This window comes from Cheilinus undulatus, linkage group 17 (genome assembly GCF_018320785.1).
Source record: "Cheilinus undulatus linkage group 17, ASM1832078v1, whole genome shotgun sequence".
NCBI classification, from domain to species: Eukaryota; Metazoa; Chordata; class Actinopteri; order Labriformes; family Labridae; genus Cheilinus; species Cheilinus undulatus.
In genome coordinates this window covers 39,008,158-39,031,224 of record NC_054881.1, presented here as the reverse complement: position 1 = coordinate 39,031,224, position 23,067 = coordinate 39,008,158, and the positions used below count along the sequence as shown (strand labels likewise).

The window sequence follows — 23,067 nt, the reverse complement described above, 5'->3', positions numbered from 1 at the left end:
TGCAGACGACAACTGATGGCCGGGTTCTTCACCAGTCAAAGCTTTATGGGAGAGTGGCAAAGAGAAAGACACTGTTGGAGAAAACTCAGATTGAATCTGGACTAGAGTTCACCAAAAGGCATGTGGGAGACTCCATGGTCAAGAGGACAACACTGCACATCACCACAAACACACCATCCCCACTGTGAAGCACAGTGGTGGCAGCATCATGCTGTGGGGATGCTTCTCGACAGGCTTGTAAAGGCAGAGGATAAAATGAAAGTGGCAGCAAAAACTCCTGGAGGACAATCTTACTCAGTCTGCAAAAGAACTACGGCTTGAGAGAAGATTTATTTTCCATGAAGACAATGAGCTGACACTTTTTAAAGGCACAGTAGCTAATGATCAAATCTGCAAAAGCAGCACATGCACATGCCCACCTGCTGCTTGTTCTCCTTAGAGTAGGGTAACATGGTGGACACATGGAACATGAGCTCATGGCCCTGATACACTGTGTAGATGGACTTTATCCCTGTAGTGTCATCTGCAGGAAAACAGACATAAAAAAGACTTAAGTATTTTGGAAAAGCTTTAAAAAAAGATGTAAAATGAAGAGATGAAGCCGTGTAAATGGTCTTACTCTTTGTGTCTAGCCCTCCACGGTAACCTGCCCATCCCTGAAGTGTTATGGAATCACCCAGAAGATTTAGAAACTTATCGAAGCTCTCACTCCCCATCTCTGAAAGAAACACAAATATGGCTTAGTGAATAACAAACATTGAAGCACAATTTATTTTTTCTCATTGCCGTGCAGTGGAGAAGACTAAAACTACCAGAAACTATATCATAGACAATAAAAATAGACTGACTCAGTTTTAATCTCAGTGACATCACCCATTGATGTATGAGTTTGCTGCCTGTTGATAGAAGTCCCTTTTTTTAGAAATGCTATTTTACACTAACTTTTGATCAGCAGGCAAAGAGAGCTGCCCTGAAGCATCCTGACCAACAGCTACAATGCTCCCACCTGTCAGTCAGCTCCGGAACGCCACGGATAATCCGAAAGTATGCATAACTCTCTGCCTTATTGTGACCTTAAAGGATAAGAAATTTACTAAATCTCCCTGTAGCATGTGTACCTGTTAATTAGGTAACAAGTCAAAGCATAAGTGTTGTTGAAACTAGGCTGTAAACATGTCTTTTTTCACTTTAAAAACCAGCATCTTAACATGGGTTTTAATGGGACTTTCAGGGCTTTTGGGGCCAGCCTCAAGTGGACATTCAGGGAACTGCAGCTTTTGCACTTCTGCGCTGGATTTCTTTTTCAACACTGGAGCTTGCAGCTTGGTTTCACCCTAAATAGTGCTCACACCAAACTAAACTAAACCAACAGGGTTTGCAGGCAGGGAACTAGGAGCACTGTTTACCATCAATGCTGTACCAAGCTATCTGATGGGTGCCCCAGGCTTTAAAGTTAGAGAACGTGCATCAGAAATTAAAAGATGTTCTCATCTAGACTTTGAATATTTTTAATAAACAGGTGCATCTCATATAATTAAAAAATCATGAAAATTTTAACTTTTTGCTGTGGTTTAATTCAAGAAGTGAAACTTCCATAAAGTGTAGATTCATCTCATACAAAGTGAAACATTTCAATACTTTTGTTTTAATCTTGATGATTACAGCTTACATCAGTCAAAAAAAAAAAAATTTTTATACAGAAATGTTGCGTGAATGCTGCATGAATTACTGCAACAATGCAACATAGCATGGAGGCGATCAGTCCGTGGTCCAATCAGTCTCTCCATAAAGCGTCCCAGCAGATGGAAGCATGAAAGGCTCTAAAATCTCCTGGTAGACAGCTGACAGCGTTGGCTCTGGACTTGATAAAGACCAGTGGACCAACTGCAGCAGATGACATTGACCCCAAACCATCACTGACTGTGGAATCTGAAAACACTGGACTACAAGCACCTTGGATTCTGAGCCTCTCTGATCCTCCTCCAGACTCTGACACATTGATTTACAAATTAAATTCAAAATTTACTTTAGCCTGAAAACAGGACTTTGGACTACTGAGATTTGGTCCAGATCTTTTTCTCCTTGGCCCAGGTGAGACACTAAGAACACGAAAATTATAGTCCATTTCCTGGACCTGTCTGTGTGATGGTTCTTCAGCCACTGACTCCAGTCTCAGCTCACTCATCCTGAAGCTCCCCTAAGTTCTTGAATCTGCTGTTTGACAATCCTCTGAAGGTTGAGATCATACCTGTTGCTTTGCCACACTTTCCCTTCAGTCAACTTTCCATGATCATGCTTTAATACAGCCTCTGAGAACAGCCTGGGCTTTCAGCAGTGACCTTCTGTGGCTTACCCTCCTCATGGAGGATGTCAGTGACTGTCTTCTGGATTTTAGTCAAGTCAGCAGTCTTTATCACAATTGCAGTTGTGAACTGAACCAACGTGAGAGAAATATTACACAATATTCTAATATTTTGAGATAGCAGGTTCTTTATTTTCATGAGCTGTAAGCCTTAATCATCAAGATTAAAACAAAAAAAATCTTGGAATGTTTCACTTAGATGAATCAAGAAGATTTGGAACTTTTTCATGATTTTCTAACTTTTTGAGATGCACCTGTATTTGTTTTTCCAAAATTTGGAACCATCCTCTTATTAAGTGTGAAAATGAAGTGAGCAGTGGGTTACCGTTGCTAAACATCTCGTCATCTGTGAGCTGTCCTTCTTTGGCAAAAAGGACACCAAATTTAAAGTTGACAGATCCCTGCAAAAATCAAAGCAAATTAAAATAATGAATCAATCATTGCCGACGCATTATTTTTTTTGTATTTTCTGCCAAACAAACAGGACTGTCGCTGTTAAAAATGTTATAAAAACAGGGAGAAATCATGATGTAAAAGAAACCCAAAAAGGTGTTCAAAAAACACTTTTTTAATGGAGAAAAAAAGATGAACAGGTGATTGAGAGTATATTTTTCTCCTTGTTGAAACAAAATGAAACGATTAATATCTGTGGTAATGAGAGATTGTAAAAGTGGCTGAACAACAGAAACATTTTAAAAAGAAGAATCAAACCAAAAAAACAACAATTTTTAAAAACAGTCTGCAGACGAGCTGAATCGACCATAAAATGAACCTCATCTCTTACCTCCTGTTCCTCCAACACCAGCAGATCCTAAGGAAAGACGACACAACAATTATCATTCTCACTGAGCAGCTCTGCAGGACTGAGCCTTCACACCCTGAGGATATGTTTTAGTTTAGATGCGGCTGAGCCGATGCCACAACACTCTGGTGTTATTCTCACCTTCTGGATCTCCGGGTTGAGGATCTCCCTAGGGCCTCTCTCAAACCGGTCCATGTTCATTGCACTGGCAGTGAAGAAATGATGAGGAAGAGGAGGAAGAGGAGGAAAGGGAGCAGTGACGAAAAAAGAGAAAGGTGTATTTAGGATCGATGGAAGACAAATAGCTTAAAGGATGACACGGAAAAACGAGTGAGACCTGATTCAGGGGGGATTTCTCTTCCTGCTTGTATCATTTGTTCTCGTCCAAAGTGAGACGCTGCTCAGCCTGAGGAATTTACAATCTCCTGTTTCATGCATTCATAACACTCTCTTTCCTTTTATTAATGCAACCTGCCACTAAAAGCATGATATTAAATAAAGAAATAAAAATGTATTAGAAAGCAACACTCTCCAGTGTGTGCTTTGAAGTAACTGGTTTCATTTTTGTCTAATAGTGCTTTTTATAGTAATAGTGATGTCAGACAGGCTCCAAACTTAGCAAAAAAAAGTAGGGAAATGTGTTTTTGGTAGATCACTTAACAATGCTTTGTTGTAATAAATCTCATACTGTTGGAAAGACTGTTTATGTCCCTTTTAAACTGTGCCAAATTTGTAAGGAATTGCATTCGTGGGAAGAGCAGCAGAGCTGAATATGTGGTTGTAAGCACCTGTGGGCATGGGCCCTGCTAAAGTGGTCAGCAGGTGTCTGCTCCAAGAATTAGCATGCCACATTTGACTGATCTGGACAGGATCTGTGCCACAGAGCAACTTCAAGCTGGTGTTCTGCAAAACCAAGCTGCGGCATTATTTGGAGTGAGCCCAAGTGCCATCTTCAAACTGAAGGCCAAGTACCATATAATGGGGGATGTCAGAGACACAGCAATTAGGAACCATAGGCTGTCTTCTACAGATTTGCAGTTAAGGTCTGCAGGATGAGTCTCTGCAAACACAATCTGGAATCTCTGGTCTCATAAGGCTGCCAGGAGGCCTGCCATGACTGCCAGTCATCATCAGGCCTTTAAGTGCTGGTGTCTGCAACATGTGCAATGGAACCTGAACATGTGGAGGAATGTTATGAGTCCATTTTAAGTTGAATCGTAGAGTCAAAGTGTGGAGAAGATGTGGAATATGCTATGCTGATTGCTGTACTGATAGAGCAACATCTTTTAGTGGAGGCAGGGTGATGTGTAGGGGGGCATCTCCCTCGCTGGAAAAACGAGGCTTGTCATCATCGGAGGAAATCTCAATGCAGAGAGATATGGAGATGAGATTTTGCAACCAGCGGCAATCCCATATATCCACGGTCTGGGACTGAACTTTATCCTCCCAGGTGATGTAGCTGGCCCCCACAGAGCGGAGTTTATCAGAGACTACCTCCAGAATCTGGGAGTGGAGAGGAGAGGATGGAACGTCCTGCCAGCAGTCCTGACCTCAACCCCATTGGACACTTGTGGGATCAGTTTGGTTGTGCTGTTGGTGCCAGAGTGACCACTACAACCACACTGGCTGACTTGCAACGAATGCTGGTTGAAGAATGGGATGCCATCCCACAGGCTGGTGACCAGCATTAAGAGGAGGAGCCAGGCTGTTGTGGCTGTGTAGGGTTCTTCCACATTCTACTGAGGCTCCTGTTTCTTCAGACTTCAATCAACCAATCCACCAAAAAAACACCAACAGGAGTGCATGGCGGAAGAAGCTGTTTAGGAATGGCAGAGAGGATTTGGCAAGTTTTTCATGGGTGCGACCCGCATACTCAGCTCTGCTGCTCACCCCACAAATGCATGCTCCTTACAAATTAAACCATTACCAAAACATTATCAGAACAGACTTTTGTACTTTCTCAGGCTGGTACTGTGCTGCTTTTTGATTCTCATGTAGGTTTGATAATATTTTGTGAAAGCAACAGACACCTGGCATGGTTGCACATGTGTGCAGAAGGAAGCTCTCCTCAGTGGTCAGTTATTTTTCAAAGTTTGAGGTGCTGATTGGCTAATAAGGTGCCAGTAACAACAACTAATAGAACTGTTTTCAGGTCTTCATATCACATCTGAAGCTACTACTTAAGTCTTGTGGATTTAACTGTGTGAGCTCCAGGCGGCACCTCTCACCTTAGGATGGACTTCACTGATAGTGTTTTTGTCGGGCTGTAGGGGAGGCTGATCTTCAGAGTGCCCTGTGAGGACAGAAATGACACAGATCAGGGATTGCGCACTCTTAGCACAGCAGGCTTCAATCACCTTTATCCCAGAGGAGTCACTTTGCTGAACCTGTTGCTGCAATCCCTGATCATAGAAGAATATCCAACAAAATCACGGAGGGGAAAGTGCAGGCTAACAATATATATTTCAATCAGTTATAGAGCAATTAAAGAGAACCCGATTAAAGCAGAACAGCTCAGAGAAACAGGGTCGATTCATTTGGCAGAAACAACAACAACAACATCCTGTTCCAGTTGGAGTCAGACAGAAACAAGATAAATCAATGTGATCAGTCAGCGGAGGTGCAGCACCCTAATCAGGTTCCAGATGACGCCCAAGGCCAAAATTAGTCGCAGGCTATCTTGGTCATGAAGCTGAGTCACCTCACTGCAAACACACCTCGCACAAACACGCACAGACACTCAGGGGGGTTTAAGACCACTTGGAGATGCCATTGTGTAGCTTTTTATAATTAAATCCCTGAAAAAGTGCCACCATAATCTGTTTACAGTGATGGAAAACGTGTCTACTGAACATTAATCTGGGCTTAAAACATTAGAGTGTCCAGACCTCTTTTACTGAGGGCCACATCCCAAAAATATCAGGATGACTGGGCCGCTTACAGTGCAATAGAAAGTATTCATTCCCTTGGATGTTTGACCCTTTTATTATTCGAAAAATCAGTCATGGTCGATATAATTTGGCCTTTAGGACAAAGAAACAGATTTCTACAAAGCAATGCCAATTACACAAAAATATGTAAGGCAAATAAGTGGCTGCATAAATATTCACCCTCAGTCATTGGTTGATCAGTATGTCTGAGTACCATTACACCATAAAGACAAAAGAACACCCCAAGCAACTCAGAGAAAAAGTTATTAAAAAAGTAAAAGTCTGTGTTCAGTTAAATCCATCATCAAGAAATGAAGGAATATGGCACATGTGTATATCTGCCTAGATCAGGCTGTCCTCACAAAGAAGGAGACTAGTGAGAGAGGACACCAAGTCAGCTATGACTACTCTGAAGGAGTTCCAAGCTTCAGCAGCTGAGAAGGGCGAGACTCTGCAGACAACAACTGTTGGCCGGGTTCTTCCCCAGTCAGAGCTTTATGGGAGGGTGGCAAAGAGAAAGACACTGTTGAAGAAAACTCAGTTTCAATCTGGACTAGAGTTCACCTAAAGGCATGTGGGGGACTCCATGGTGAAGAGAAAGAAAGTTCTTTGGTCTGATGAGACCAAAATGCAGCTTTTTGGCCATCAGATGAGACGCCAGGCACTGCACATCCCCACTGTGGAGCAGTGTTAATTTTGTCGACTAAAACTATGACTAAAACTATTCATTGACAGCCTTTTTTCATGACGAAACTAGACTAAAACTAACAAAAATAGATCTGTGATGACTAAAACTGACAAAAGTAAGTTTAGTTTTCATCAAGCTAGACTAAAATGTAATGTTGATGCCAGAAAACAATGTAGCTGTAGCTATTCTGCCTCTAAGCTGTAGAAAGCAGGGACCCCAGATTTAGCAAGGCGCAGAGAACACACTAACATGATTTGGTACCAGATTTAGGCAAGAAAATAAATGGTTGGTGCAAAAGTTAAGAATAAAATGTGAGGACTTTTTATGGACTAAAACTAAACTAAAATTAAAAGGGTAGAAATGACTAAAATCTGACTAAAACTAAAAGACATTTCATCTAAAGACTAAAACTAAGACTAAAATTAGAAATAGCTGCCAAAATTACCACTGCTGTAAAGCACGGTGGTGGCAGCATCATGCTGTGGGGATGCGTCTCAGCATACTGCCCTGGAAGGCCTGATATTTTTGCCAAAAAAGCCATATTATATTCCCTACGATTGATTTATAAAATCATTAAAAGGGTTAAACATCCAAAGGAATGAATACTGTGCATCGACTCTGTAAATGTATAAATTGTTGTTGCATCAGTATTTCTTTAGTGTGATCCTGCTTTCTAAAATCTGATGCAACTCTGATCCTGACAATGCCAGTAGAAATTCGAATGTTGAATTTTTACTTGTAAAATTGCTTTTTACATTGTTGTTGTCCCACTTTCACTACTCCTTAGAGCAATGCAGCATCATTTGTAGCTGGTGATCTCACCGTCTTTCTCCAGAGGATGGCTCTGTACTGAGGAACCCGTTGGTTGTTCTGGTCTGAGAGGACGACTGACAGATAGAAGGGGTTCTTCTCTGCATCTGTACCCACATAGTTCTGGTGAACTGAGGGAAATGGAGGAAAAGCTGAATATTTAATGTGAAAATGTCACAAACAAAAATCAAAGAACTGCAATGGCTATAGGAGATTATGGCATTGCCACCAACATGTTTAGACAGTCAACCCTCCCCCATCATCACCCATGACCTCTTTCTTCCGTCTTTCCCGCTTTTCTTTCATTATTTACCACCTCCCTTTTGTGTTTCTCGCCCCATTGCTTGTTTTCTCTATGTTTGACATGTGCATGGACAAAGATCTTCTGACACGCCACAGCGGAGTCGTACATTCATGCTTCTGCCTCCTCGGTTGACGCGGTAACATCATTAGAAGCCATAGCAAACAGACCTCCAAACCTAATTAGATCCAGGGTCTCTGTCTCCATATCTCCCTTCTTCAGTCTGTTTTTGACAGGGCAGTGTTTTCTTCACTCTGCAATCCATGTTCTTCATTTTCTCAAGCTGTTTTTATTCTAAATTAGCAACTTTTAAAGCCTCAGGTGTGCTATGACTGGGCTTTATTAGTGTTGAAGCTTGACTTTTTCTATTGAATCTAAACAGGAATTACTTTCAGATTAATGCAAGACAACATGGAGACAAACAAGGAAAATCTACGTCACCCTATTATCAGGAAAATGAGAATTAGTCATAGTATTGGATGCTTCATTAGACAGGAAGTGCTCATGTTGGAATAATCTGCCTGAGTTCATGTTGTACTATGCAGTCCGCTCTGATCAGGCTGTGAGACGCAGATGGTTCAGCTGCAGTCCAAACAGGTCGTGCCAACTAAACTGTCTGTGCCGTAGCAACAATCAGACCCTTGCTGGAGGAAATGAGGAAATGGCTTCTCTTTTCTCTCTCACTGTCTCTTTGCTGCCTTTCATTCCTTCACAATTATCCCCATCCATCTCCTCCCCTCCTCAACCTTTCAGCTGAAGGCGCTCATCAAAGAAACCTCGGACAATCATGCTTTTGTTGCACAATGCTGCGCCACCAACACGGAGAGCAGGAGAGGTGTTAATTAGGTATGGGGGATGTTGAGGGTCACAAAGGTGAAAAAAGGTGACAAATTCTAATGTATTATTTAACAATTTCCAGGGATATGAATGGCGGCTGCTGGGCAGCTGAGCTGTAGCAGCAGCCTGATCTTAATTGCGTTATCTCCAGGAGGAAAGCCTTACAGTGCTGGGGCTGCACGCCCTCTATGGACTTCCTCCCTGGGCAGCATATGGGATTAGAGTGTAGTTGAGACTCTCAGTGGGGATATGGCTGGATGCTAACAAGTTATGAAGGAAGAGGCTGACTTGATAAGGAGCGTCCTGTGGAGAAATTCAAAGCTTTTCCTCACCTTCACAGATTTAAAAACACAGCAGAGAAGGACTGACCTTTTCCCAGGAAGTATTTAAAGAACCATCTGGTGTGGTACTCTGGATTCTCCAGGTGGACGTCAGTCCTCCTCCAGGTTCCTGGAGTGTAGTCCGAGGTCTGTTTGTCGCACACACATACACGTAAACACACATAACACATTGTCATCATGATGGTCACAGCTTGAGTCACAGCAGTCTCCTCTGCGAAGAACTGTTCCACTATGCAGCATTACTAATTACAGTACAGGGCAGAAAATCACAGACAGCCAGGCCTGGGTGCAGGGAGAGACAGCGTCTGCAGTTATTCCTTTATTATGATGTAAAGCAGTGTTACTCAACCCTGCTCAACCAAACAGCCAAATTGTTGAAAAATACTTTTGCAAGAGCCACAATCTAAGAGGTAAAAAGTGGGTGAAAGTGGCAATAAAACTAAGTTGAAGCTGCAAAAAAAAAGTGGCCAAAAATGGGTGAACAGAGGTAAAATAGGTAGAAAATGGCAGAGACTGGGTGATAATTGACAAAAACTGTGGCGAAAAAGTGACAAAATGGCTTACAGGTGGCAATGATGATAAAAAAGTGGAAAAAATGTGGCAAAAACTGAGTGAAAAGTACCTAAAATCGGCAAAAAAGCAGCAAAAAGGAGGGAGAAATAAGTGAAAAGTGACTAACATTGGCAAAAAGCAGGAAAAAAGGTGGGAAAATAAATGAAAAGTGACTAAAATTGGCAAAAAGCAGGAAAAAAGGTGGGAAAATAAATGAAAAGTGACTAAAATTGGCAAAAAGCAGCAAAAAGGTGGGGGGAAATGGGTAAAGTGACATGTAATTGCAAGAGGCACCTTAAACTGGCAAAAATGGCAAACATAGGAAAATATGGGCAAAAAAATTGCAAAGGAGGGCAATAGAAATAGAAAGGACAATAGAAATTAGACAGTTAAAGCCTGCTGTAAAAGTGTGGGAAACAAATTGCAATGGATAATTCTGACGTCAAAGTTTTCCTTTATAATGGTTTTTGGGGAATAATATTTCAAATTTAGACATAAACGAGCCACAAATCCTTACAAAAGAGCCACTCGTCGAGTATCACTGATGTAAAATATCCTGGAACAAGGATTCTCTGTTCAAACTGGAACCTTCGAAGACAGCCTTTACATTTACTTACATTAAAATAAATCCTGAATTACACCAGCAGGTAAAGACTGAGCATGCTCTTTCACATTTGAGCGATCTAAATCAGAGCTTGTTGATCCAGAAATGTGAACGTAACCCAACTTTGTAACTTAGATATCTCTTTAGCAAAATGCACTGTTTAGAAACTGATGGCTTTAGTGATTTAGGTGCCTCTCTTTAAAATCTACATTATCTCTGAATCTTTTTAGTAGGCCAACCTTTTCAATTTGTGACAAAGGAAGTGAAGCAGCTTGTAGCTGGGGGCAACTTGTTAAAGGTTGCATTGAAAAAGTACACAGACCCCTGTCACACTTCTCAGTTATTTTCTGTTGCAGCTTGATGCTACAGTAGAACAAAAAGAAATTTATTCTCATTAATCTACACTCAGCATCCCATCCAGAATTTTTTTTAATGTATTGCATATTAAAAAATTAAACATCATATTGCCATTAGTATTTAGACCCTTGAAATGTAGCTCAGGTTCCTCCTATTTCTCTGATCTTTGCTGAGATGTTTATACACCTTGATTGGAGTCCACCTGTGCTAAATTAAGCTGACTGGACATGATTTGGAAAGGCACACTTCTCTCTAAAGAAGGCCTCACAGCTAACAGTGCATATCAGAGCAAAAACCAAACCATGAGGTCAAAGGGACTGCCTGCAGAGCTCAGAGACAGAGTGTTGCAAGGCACAGATCTGGGGGAGGCTACAAGAACTCTTTTGCTGCCCTGAAGGTTCTCAGGAGCACAGTGGCCTCCATAAATCTCCAATGGAAGAAGTTCGGGACAACCAGGACTCCTGTGAAAGCTGGATGCCCAAAAAAACTGAGCAATCAGAGCACAGACTAGGCTTTCATTTGGAGTTTTTGTGCGAACTCCAATCAGACGTTGATGTGTTTTACACTGAGAAAAGGCTTCCGTCTAGTCCAGTGATACTCACCGTGTGGCTCTAGAGCCACATGCGGTTCTTTTGTGATGATTTGTGGCTCTCTCATGTCTTAATTTTAAATATTATTCCCCAGAAAACCTTAGAAATGAAAATTCTGACTTAAAACATTATAAATTGTAAGTCACATTGACCAGTTTGTTTCCCATGTTTAAAAGTAGGTTTAATGATCAAACTTAATCGTCAACCTTTATTTTTTTCTCTGCATATCTCCATTGCACTTATTTACAATTTTTTGTCCCTTTTAATCCATTTCTGTTGCTTTTAGCTCATTTTGACCACTTCTTTTAGCCACTTTTTACCCATTTTTGCCACTTTTGTCCTGTTTTTGCCCTTTTCATCTGTTTAAACCACTTTAATCCTGCCTTTTTGCAAATTTTTCCCCCTTTATTTGCCGCTTTTCGTGCATTTAAGCTGCCTTTTGCCATTAAATGCTACTTTTACCCCATTTTCCCACCTTTTAACAGCCTTTTTTCCCATTTTAGTCACTCTTCACTTAAATTTTGCCGCTTTTTGACCATCGGCAACTCAATTGTTTGTGATTTTTTCCCCCATTTTTGCCTCCTGTCATTGCCACTTTAACCTATTTTTGCCACTTTTCAACAACTTGGCTCTTTAGTTGAACAGGGTTGAATAAACTTGTCTAGTCACTCTGCCATAAAGCCCAGATTAGTGGAGAACTGCAGTGATGGCTGTCCTTCTGGAACGCTGTCCTATCTACACCCATGATCTCTGGAGCTCAGTCAGAGTGACCAGATTCGTGCCTTGCAAAAATGCTTTCTTAAACCTCTGCAGGCAGTTCCTTTTACCCGTTATTGCAAAGATTCTGAATACTTAAATCAATGTAACATTCCAGTTTTCTTTTTAATAAAATTTGCAAAAATTGCAAAAAAGGTCTCCACTCATGTCTTTGCCCCTCGAGAACACTTCTATATTTTAACTTCAGTCATACATGTACCCATTTTATTGCAAACGGATCTACAGTTTTACTTGGCGTAGAAGTCTCTGCATTTTTGACAATGCAAACTGAATAAAGTAACGTTTGTTTAAAAGCAATTAATCCACAGTAGGATGAATCTGAATGTGGATGCATTAGCTTTGTGCTATAAAGGAGGAGGCTGGGGTGGAGGAGGTGAAGCTTTGCACCTGCATTAATGCAAGCAGGGATTAGTGAGAAGTATATCATATTTAAATGCACCGCCGTGTTGAGAGAAAGAGCTGTGATTGGCTGTGGGAGCTGGGAGGCGATAATTGGGATCAGGTGGCCGTCAGATGATCACGGCTGGGCGTATGACTACGATGTCCTGCATGAAGTCCTGCAATTCTGTCTTAATGTGGTAATAAATGGTCTCAGTGGCAGGTGCTTAGTTGTTTCTTCTTGCTCACAGTCTTTATGCTAACCTAGTGAGTGTTTTTTAAACCATAAAACATGATATTAATGTGATTTTTTTACAACACATTTGGCAAAAAGAATCTTACATTTCTCCAAAGAAAGATGACTGCTATTAAAAAACCCATCTAAATCTTTGAGAATGACCCTAATTTTGAATATACTGTCCATTATCTGCTACTTATGGGAGCATTATAAGGTAGAGTGAAAAGGTTAGATGCATCTGAGCACAAAAGTGTATTCTTTACCTCATCTGTAGAGCCATTCTCCACCCTGAAGCGCCCTGCCCTCTGAATGGCCCCATCTGCGTCACTGGAAATTAGCTGAGAGGGAGACAGAGAGAGGGAGATGTTTAAAATTAGGCACCTGACAAACCATGACTTGTGGCAGACAGTAATAAGCAGGTCATAAATACATTAGAGCTGGCAAAAGAGGAACCGTGGCAGACACATCAACTCCATGTGACAACAGCAACATGAGTCCAACTGCAAAGCTCTACCCACAGAGGCTGTGAAGACTCATCTCCACACTTCCTTAATCATCAGTAATAACTCAAGTCTTCTCTGTAGTTTCTCCCACTCTCTCTGTCTTTGCTGTGAAAACTGTTTTTATGCTTGATTTTCTTTTCCATTCTCACATCTGCCACCCACCACTTATCGTCCCCAATTATCTGTCTCTTGCTGACTCACCTCTCTCTACTACACTGTTGGAGAGGAGGCATTATGAGAGCAAAACGGTCCAGTTAATGATAGAGGGAGAAGAGGCGAAACAAGAGAGGCCAGAGGAGGACAGGATTTATTCTATGAAAGTAAAAACAATGTCTTGGAAAAGCTTAATGTTCAGATAAACCCTGAATGCTTACAAGTTTGCCATTCACCTTGTTGTCTTTAAACTGTTCCTGCGTGGCTTTCTCTGTACGCTTCGGCTCATTGTCTTGTTGGAAAATAAATCTTTCCCACACTTCTCTTGCAGACTGAATAAGACTGTCCACCATGATTTTCCCTTTTTTTTTGCCACATTGAGTTTACCCTACTGAGAAGCATCCCAACAGCATGATGCTGCCAGGATGGTGTGCATTCAAACCTCCCTGGACCTATGTGATAAAGTCATAACCCTCAAACCTAATAACTGGTTGTTCCACCCTTGACTGCAACAACTGCAAGCAAGCATTTGTGATAACTGGCAGTGGGTCTCTCACATCTCTTCAGAGGAATTCTGTCCCACTCGTCGTTGCAGAATTGTTTTAATGCAGCCACACTGGAGGGTTTTTTCAACATAAACGGCCCGTTCAAAGTCATGCCGCAGCATCTCAGTCAGATTTAAGTCCAGACGTTGACTAGACCACTCCAAAACCTTCATTTAGTTTTTTTTTTTCCCATTCAGACGTGGACTTGCTGGTGTGTTTCAGATCACTGTCCTGCTGCATAACCAGTGGCGTGCACAGACTTTTTCAAGGGCAGGGGCGAAAAGAAAAAAAAAAGGGCACATACAGCGTGTTCTTGCCACTGAAGAGGGCACTAAGTTTTGTGTGTTTTCGAGGGCACTTTAGACATGTTTATATGTTATACAAATTGCACATTATATAGCCTTAAAGCAGACTAACTAGACAGACTACTCAAGTTAGTTTGTAGTTAGGATCAGCATCCTCAAGAACTGTGTAGATTCAACGTTGGACTGTGAAGAACACACAGAAATAAATAAGTAAATCCCTAGGGGGTCTGAGGGTCTTCCCCCAGAACATTTTTAATTAAGTAGATGCCATTTCCTGTTTTCTAGTGCATTTTAACACCATATTAGCACCAGATAATCCAAACTGGTTCTGTAAGATACAGTTCTGGCTCAATACAGATAAAAAAAGGGCCCAACACAAAAGTTATTGCAACATTAATGTTTAATAGTATTTCTTGGTCCTTAGTCTTCTGGAGTTTAGTGTGTTTTCTTCACCCAAGAGAGCAGTTGTGTTTTGCCAACTGGGAGGGCACTTAAGCACGCGTTTTTACCACCCAAGAGGGCAGTTTATCATGTTTTAACCAGCCAATAGGGCAATTAAGTGTTTTTTTTCACCCAAGAGGGCGGTTTAGTGTGTTTTGCCAATGAGAGGGGTACTTAAACATGCCTTTTTGCCACCCAAGTGGGCAGTTTATCATGTTTTAAAGAGTCAAGGGGGAAGTTTAGAGTGTTTTGCCAACCAGGAGGGCACTTTAGCACACGTTTTGGCCCCCAAGAGGGCACTTTAGCATGCGTTTTGGCTCTCAAGGACACTTTAACACACGTTTTGCCTTCTAAGAGGGCACTTTAACACACGTTTTGCTTTCCAAGAGGGCACTTTAACACATATTTTGGCTCCCAAGCGGTCACTTTAGCATGTATTTTTGAACAATTGCCCCGTTATTATTGAATCATGAACTCTGACTTTAACTGAGTCAAGTGAGGCCTGCAGGTCCCCCTGGATGAGTTGTCAGGGCACTCTCGGGAGTCTTTTTGGTAGGCCGGCCAGTCCAAGGAAGGCTCACTCTGTTCCAAATTTTCTCCATTTGTGGGTAATGACTCCTACTGGAGTCCAAAAGCTTTGGAAATGTCTTTGTAAGTCTTTCAGACTGATAGCTGTCAATGACTTTAACATCTATTCTTGAACTTCTTTAGATGGCACCATGATGTGTTGCTTTCTGAGATCTTTAAGCCTGCTTCATTTTGTCAGTCGGCTCAATCAGGATTTCTGGATTAAACAGGTCTGGCAGTAATCAGACCTGGATGTGGATACTGAAACTGAACTCAGCTTTCCAAAGAATGTGGTTAATCACAGTTAAATCATGATATAGCAAGGAGACTTTTCACTCAGGGAAAGTGAGGTTGGTCGGCTTTCTTTCCCTTAAAAATGAAATCATCATTTAAAAACAGAAAAATAAGAAGCCAGGAAGGGGTCAAATACTTTTTGAAGGCAGTATCAACCTGCGATGGCTGCCATTTTTCGCCCAGTCTCTGCCTTACTATTGAATCATGAACTCTGACCTTAACTGAGTCAGTGAGGCCTGCAGGTCTTTAGATGTGTCGAATGAGCCATCCATGCGCTCTTGGAGTCATTCTGGTATGCCAGCCACTCCTGGGAAGGTCTGCCAGTGTTCCAAGTTTTCTCCATTTGTGGGTCATGACTCTTACTGGAGTCCAAAAGCCTTGGAAATGGCTTTGTAACTTTTCCAGACTAATAGCTCTGTGTTCTATGTGTTGCTTTGTCAGTCAGGTTCTGTTTAAGGGTTTTAGCGACACATTTTCTTTCTTTCTCCATCGGCTTTATCAGCAGACTGAATGATTTCTACCATCTTTTCACCCATACACTTTCAGGATCCTCTCTAATCTATTCCTCCTCACGTTCCCCCTCTTATCACTCCCAACATCGTTGCATAGAAAGATGTTTGTAGCCAGGCAACAGACCCTTTGGTTCTCCTCCCTTTTTTGCTCTTCCTCCTCTCCTCTGCCTCGTTGCCCTCTGCTCTTTGACCATCTTGATACCGTCCTCCCCTCACCGGTAGAGGTCTCCGCTGTGCCAACACGGGCTTTTCAGAAGTTTTTGGCACGGTTGTGTCTCAGCACAGCGCACACGCTGTGATCCATCCAGATGGCCTAAAACATTCTGGTGGAGTCGAGCAAGAAGAGGATGAGAGGGAAAATCCTGGGAGGAAAACACTGAACACGGAAACCTCAAAGTGTAACTGACCTCTACGAAGTACTGACAGACACTTTGAAACTAGGGCTGCGACTACTGATTCATTTATGATCTGCAGAGTGTTTATATAATTTATAGTAAAGTCAATAAAATCTCTTACAATAGAAACATAAGAAAAGACTTCAGGCATATCCTAAACAGCATCAAAACTAGTTAAACTGTGCTCTAAAGCTTAAATGACATATAAGACACTGTTTCTGTCTCTAAGGGTCTATAAGCAGAAATCTAACACTATTTTCTGAATGGCTGGTACAACTTGTACAAAACAAGGCATGCCTCAGTGTTCATGATCCCAGAAAGTGCATGGTGTGCCCTCCTCCAGCGGCTCATTAGATCATGTCAGACCGAACAGTGATGAGGGAGAGTGCTGAGAGAGCACTTATCATGGAAACAGACAGAGGGGTGAGGTCCATTCAAAACATTCCTGTGGGCAAGTGAGGATGAAAGAAGAGAGCTCCATGTTCTGAATAAAATCATTAATAAATGTCACACTGACTTTATTGTTTGAGCTTAATTAAATGTGATATGTTGTAACATGGCTGGAGGATTAGATTAGCTCATGAGATCCTGCACCTTAAACTGAACTGAAAGGTAAATGTGTTATACAGTCATCATACATTTATCATACCAAGTACAGTTTTTTATTAAAAGTATTCATCCACTTGGATGTTTTACACTTTTATTGATTTTATATACCAGTCATGGTGAATAGAATTTGGCTCTTTGACCAACTGTTTAATCAGGATTCCTGGCTACCATTACAGCATGGAGACAAAAGAACACTCCAAGCAACTCAGAGAAAAGGTTATTGAAAAGTACAAGTAAGGGGATGGATGCAATCATATTTCCAAGGCTCTGAACATCCCCAGAGTTCAGTTACATCCATCAACAAGAAATGAAGGAATATGTCACATGTGTAAATCTGCCTAGATCAGGCCGTCCTCACAAACTGAGTGAGCGTGCAAGAAGGAGACTAGTGAGAGTGTGGCAAAGAGAAAGCCACTGTTGAAGAAAACTCAGATTCAGTCTGGACTAGAGTTCACCAAAAGGCATGTGGGAGACTCCATGGTCAAGAGGAAGAAAGTTCTTTGATTTAATTTGACCAAAATGGAGTTTTAGGGCACTACAAACACACCATCCCCACTGTGAAGCACAGTGGTGGCAGCATCATGCTTTGGGGATGCTTCTAGGCAGCTGGCCCTGGGAGGCTTATAAAGGTAGAGGGTAAAACAAATGCAACAAAATAGGAAAATCCTTGCGGACAATCTGACTCAGTCTGCAGGAGAACTACAGCTTAGGAGAAGATTTATTCCAGTGAGACAATGAGCCAAAGCATACAGAGAAAGCTAGACAGAAATGGTTTAAAGACAACAAGGTGAATGTTCTAGAATGGCCGAGTCAAAGCCCAGATCTCAATCCAATAGAGGATTTGTGGCTGGACTTGAAAAGGACTGGCCTGATTCAACCAGTTTTGGAAAGAAGAATTGAGTAAAATTGCAGTGTGCAGATGTGCAAGCCTGATTGAGACCGATGCACACAGACTCAGTGCTGTGATTGTAGCCAAAAAGCCAAATTATATCGACCATGATGAATTTATAAAATTAATAAAAAGGGTTAACCCTTTACCTACTGAGCCGGTGCCGGCACTGCGTTTTATATGTCCGGAGTATTATTACCGTGACTCTGTCAAAGTTTGTCTGATCAGTAAAATTCCAATGGTGTTGGAAAGCTGAGAATTGTGGGCATGCGCACATAAATGTTTCATTGAGGTACTCCCAACCATATGACGTGGGCGTTCATAGCAAAACACCATAGCAAAACACTAGAAGTATCCCGAGACCGCTACACTGATTCTCAACACTGTAACTCCTCGAAAGTTTGTTCAATCTAAAAAATTCCAACGCTGACAGAGAGCTGAGAATCTGTGCTTTCCGACAAAATATGATGTGTGGTATATATAATACGGTAATGTCGAACAGCATGAAAACGGCAGCTTTGGCAGAAGACGAGTGAGAAGGACAGTGAAGGAAGAGAGTAAGAGGAGAGCGAGTGAGAGTGGTGTTTTGTTTTCAAAAAATAGCGTTAGATAGTGGCATTTGTGCGTGTCTGTCATGTGCAATAACAATATGTTACTTGAGAATGTTGAGAATGCATTTTTCCACCTTTATTTGCACTAATTGTGGCCTATGTATATAGTTATCTTTTGCACTGTGTTTTGCACACCTAGAGTCCTAGACTCAAATAATGACTGGTGATTGTTCTTAACATGTATAGGTTCACATTTCAAATGTCAAATCAAAACTTCATGAGTAATAACAAAATTTCTTCTCATAAAAGCCATGAAAAACAAATACGTTTTTGTGTTTTTCTTCTTTTAAACTGCTGACAATTCCATATAATGTACAATAACCATTAACCAGATGTTGAAAAGTCAAGTTCAAGTATTCTGGGAAAAAGGACCAAAGCTCTCAGACTTAGGGCATTTCCTGACTATTTTACAGCCATAATAACAAAATATGTCCAAATCGCCATTTTTAGACTCAGTAGGTAAAGGGTTAAACATCCAAGGGGGTGAATACTTTTTAAAGGCCCTGTATGTCCATGCAGAAGTCCCATCGATCTTGTGTCACTGCAGAAGTTAAAAAAAGACTGGAAAAATGTGAACTCAGTATCATGATGCAAAACACTGAATAACTGTGATTTTTAACTTTCATATCCTGAATAATCCTATTCATATTACATTGATTTTGCCCAGTCCTAATGTGCAAACAAGTGCAGCAGTAGCTGAATTCTCTCCACATGTTCTGCTGTTATTAATGAGATAATATAAACCAGAGCGCAGCATGTTTACTGCAGGTGTGAAGCTCTGATAAACGACGGAGCCGTTTCTGTACAATAATTGGCCGTATCTCAGAAGAGGCTGCAGAATATACTGCTGTCTCTCCTTTCATATGCATATTAAGAGACTTGCAGACAAATATATTTTCTGCTTTTTTCCCCCACTGGTGTGGTGGCTTGTGCTGATATCTATTTACATGCTTTTTTCGACATGTAAGTTCTGCTTTTTTTGTTCTGTGCACGTGTGCAGAAAATGGAAAATAAACACTGCGGCTATAGGCCTCTATCTCCCTCCATTTCTCTCGCCTCTGGCAACATTAACTGTCCAATCCCAGGATAATGGAGGGGCAACCGATGCAGTGTTCAGGCACAGCGCTGCACCGCCTCCCTAGTAAAAAAAAAATAAATAAAAAATAACGGAGACATTCTGTATTAAAAGTGTTTTTTGGTAAGTGTTGGTGCTGCTGTGTGTGAAGATGCGGTTTTGCTGTATTTTGGATGAAAGGATGAAAAAAAGCAGGAGCAAAGGAGCGATTAAGCGCTCTGGGGAGTCGGTGTGTGCATGTGTTGAAGCACACACACATGCATGCATCATGAAGCTCCTAAATCATGCAACAGAAGAATGGCAAAGAAGGAAAAAGGCTGCCCTCCAACGATTCCCAGTGGGTCAGGGGAGGCAGACAGGAGGAAACAGGAGGGGAACCGCTATGCTTCCACGCTTTAACAAACAACCCATAAAACACGTCACCACTTCCAGGGAGCAAGAGCGGAGGGTAAGGGGAGAGAGGGGGCATCAAATGTATATATAGAGAGAAGGGAGAGGGGAGGAATGAAGGATGAGGCCACTGGGGATGAGAGGCAAAGAGCAATGTGTAATGACAACAAAAAGCAGAGTGATAAAAGAATAATAGCGGCCTCTAAGATGCCTAACCAATGGGAGAAAGGCCAAGGCTTTCCAGCATTATAGACAAGCCAGGGATGCACTAATACACAAACTCAAACATGCACAATCCCACACTTAAACAGCTCCTTTAGCAGCACGACTCAAGCAATTCACAAACACAATCGAGCTGGCGTTCGCACGCAGAGAGAGCCTCTGATTTCCCCAAGGCCTGCGGGACAAAGGAGCGCTGCAGTGTGGACAGAGAAGTACGCATGCATCTGTGTCTGTGTGTGTTGCAAATATTCAAATCAATACTTTTGTGACTGCTGATAGATAATTGATCTCATCAGTGCGCCTGTTCATGCAGACTCATAATCCTGCAGGAAGGCAGCGGAGGGTGAGGAGGAGGGAGGCAGTTAGTGGCTGCTGGGGGTGTGAAATGAGGCAGGTGCACAGTCAGAGAGAAGATATGAGAGACTAATGAGAGGAAAGAGAGGAAGGTGAAAATTAGGGATGAGATTACAGAAAGAGGAAGACAAGAAGAGGAAGAGGCGAAGCAGAAAATTAAAGGAATGAGGAGAAAGCAATAAAAAGGAGAAGCTCGTAAACCTGCAGATGAAGGTCTGGATGAAAATAAAAGCACCTGAAAGACGTGACAATTGACAGGTTTCTCTTTCTCTGTTTTCCAACCAAGCAAACCAGCTGACTAGTTTAGCTATGCCACCAACAATACCCACACTTCTGGTCAGGTTGAACTGAGAGGCCTGCTTTAGTTAACTGTATTTTTATTTAAATAGATCAGGGGTGTCAAACTCAATCACAGCAGGGGCCGGACTCTGAACCTGGGTCTAACCTGAGGGCCTAACAGGGTCGACATTTAACCATAAAATGTCAACCTTATTTTCACCAGAAATGAATTATGGGGGTAAAAAACTTGGCACTGATGATAAATGATTTTACGATTAAAAGGTAAACATGATAAATTAAAAACTCAAAATCTGAGATAAAAAGTCAAACTAAGAAGTTTAAAAGGTAAAAACATGACAGCAAAGTCATAATAATGTTTTTAAAAGGCAAAATATGAGACGTAATATTGAAACCATGAATTTTAAAAGTCAAAAACTGAGATGAAATTCGAAATCATGATTTTCAACAGTCAAAATATGAGGTAAACATCGAAATAATGACTTTCAAATGTCAAAATATGAAATAAAATTAAAATTCATGCATTTTTAAGGTAAAAAAATGAGATAAAATTTAAAGTTAGGATTTGAAAAAGGTAAAAATGTGAGATAAAAGACAAAAATCATGATATCCAACAGTCAAAAAAACTGAGATAAAATTAAAAATCATGAGTTTTTAAGTTAAAAAATGAGATAAAAGTTAAACTTAAAGAGTTAAAAAGGTCAAAACATGAAATAAAAGTCAAAATCATGATTTTAAAATGTCAAAAAACTGAGATAAACTAAAACTCTTGTGTTTTTAGGGTAAAAAGTTGAGATAAAAGTTAAAGTTAGGAGTTGAAAAAGGTCAAAATATGAGATAAAAGACAAAATCATCATTTTAAAAGGTCAGTAGACTGAGAAAATTAAAAATCCTGTATTTCTAAGGTAAAAAAAATAAGATAAAAGTTAAAGATGGGAGTTGAAAAAGGTCAAAACCTGAGATTAAAGTCAAAATCATGACTTTAAAGGATCTAAATAGGATTTAAAATTTTAAATTATTCAGCTAAAAGGTTAAAATATGAAATGAAAAGACAAAACCATAACTTTTAGTCATAACCTTAAGATGCAAAATTGAAACACTAATTTCTTTCCCACGTTCCTGACATTTTATCAAATTATTTTTACTGCTTACATTTTCTAATTTTAATACTCAACAAGGATATTATAAATCATCAAGGTTAATTTTACATTTTTATACTGGAGGAAATCTGCAGACCTCATACTGGTGGGCCAGTTCTAACAGAAATATCATACGATCTGGTGGGTCGGGCATGACTGAACTATGGGCCGGATTTGGCCCCCCAGGCCTTGAGTTTGAAACCTGGGAAATAGATCAACCGGTGTTTAAAAAGCATTTATGGTGATAAATCTGTACGTGGTTAAGCTTCATGTTAGACTCAGTAAGGACAAACTGGATCAAGACAGAAATCGTGTTGTGTTTTTACTAAAAGGTTGGGACATGACTCTAGGAGAAGTTCTTTTAATATTTCACTGACATTACAAAGAACCTGGGAGCTGTACGGACATAAATGTGTGACACAAAAGTCGTCCACTGACTCAGACAGGTCAGAATAAAAATACTACAGCTGCTGCATTTAAAAGAGGAAGTGGAAGTTGGCATCACTGAGAACAGAAACAAATACAGAATGTTTTCTTCCCTAAGTTCTGTTTCTCACACGAACTCGTGTGTTTAAAATCTGAAAAAATGTGCAAAACAATGCAAGATCCTGATATGAATCATATCATGAATTATAATGCCATTATTGATGTTTCACTGTCGCTTCACTGCTGCAGCCCTTTACAGTGTAGCTGCTGATGTGCCGCTGATTAGCATTAACGCTCAGACAAACCCAGCCATGCAAACAGCAGCATCACATCCATATGTTCCCACCTCTACTAAAGCAGGACTGGCAATGACTAATTTAATCACCAGGACTGAAGGCATCAGACCAACCACCCACCCAGGAGCCACAGTGACAGGGTGCACAGCTTTAACGGCCCTCAGGAGTGGGCAGATGCTGCAGTGAATCCTACAGCAGAGCGCAGCACAGCAGCATGGAGCCGTGCATCAGCTCCTTTAATAGGCCGTTAGTTATGTATAAGAGACAGTGGGAGGTGGAGGGACAGATGGGGAGACGAGCAAGAGGTAAGGAGAGAGACTTGGACAAGACACCACAATGACAAAGAGAATTCAACATCCAGACTGATACTCAGAGATAATCACAACCAGTAAGACGATGCATTTTGATGAAGTTTTATGCTTGTAAAAACTGAACTGTCATGCAGCGCTTGTTTTTTAACCTTGACTTAAGGTTTTA

The 23,067-nt window shown here is 41.0% G+C and overlaps 1 protein-coding gene across 6 annotated transcripts in view; it reads right to left on the bottom strand.

Moving 5' to 3' along the window:
- Positions 1–23,067, bottom strand: part of garnl3 (GTPase activating Rap/RanGAP domain like 3) — a 112,647-nt gene that overhangs the window by 34,096 nt on the left and 55,484 nt on the right. For all 6 annotated transcript variants that reach the window (XM_041810438.1, XM_041810434.1, XM_041810437.1 and 3 more), the window contains exons 3-11: positions 12,831–12,905; positions 9,100–9,199; positions 7,605–7,723; positions 5,393–5,457; positions 3,306–3,369; positions 3,147–3,173; positions 2,688–2,763; positions 620–718; positions 420–523 (exon numbers count right to left, since the gene is read on the bottom strand). In XM_041810438.1, the coding sequence (XP_041666372.1) occupies positions 420–523; positions 620–718; positions 2,688–2,763; positions 3,147–3,173; positions 3,306–3,369; positions 5,393–5,457; positions 7,605–7,723; positions 9,100–9,199; positions 12,831–12,905 (729 nt within the window). The remainder of the gene's footprint in view (positions 1–419; positions 524–619; positions 719–2,687; positions 2,764–3,146; positions 3,174–3,305; positions 3,370–5,392; positions 5,458–7,604; positions 7,724–9,099; positions 9,200–12,830; positions 12,906–23,067) is intronic.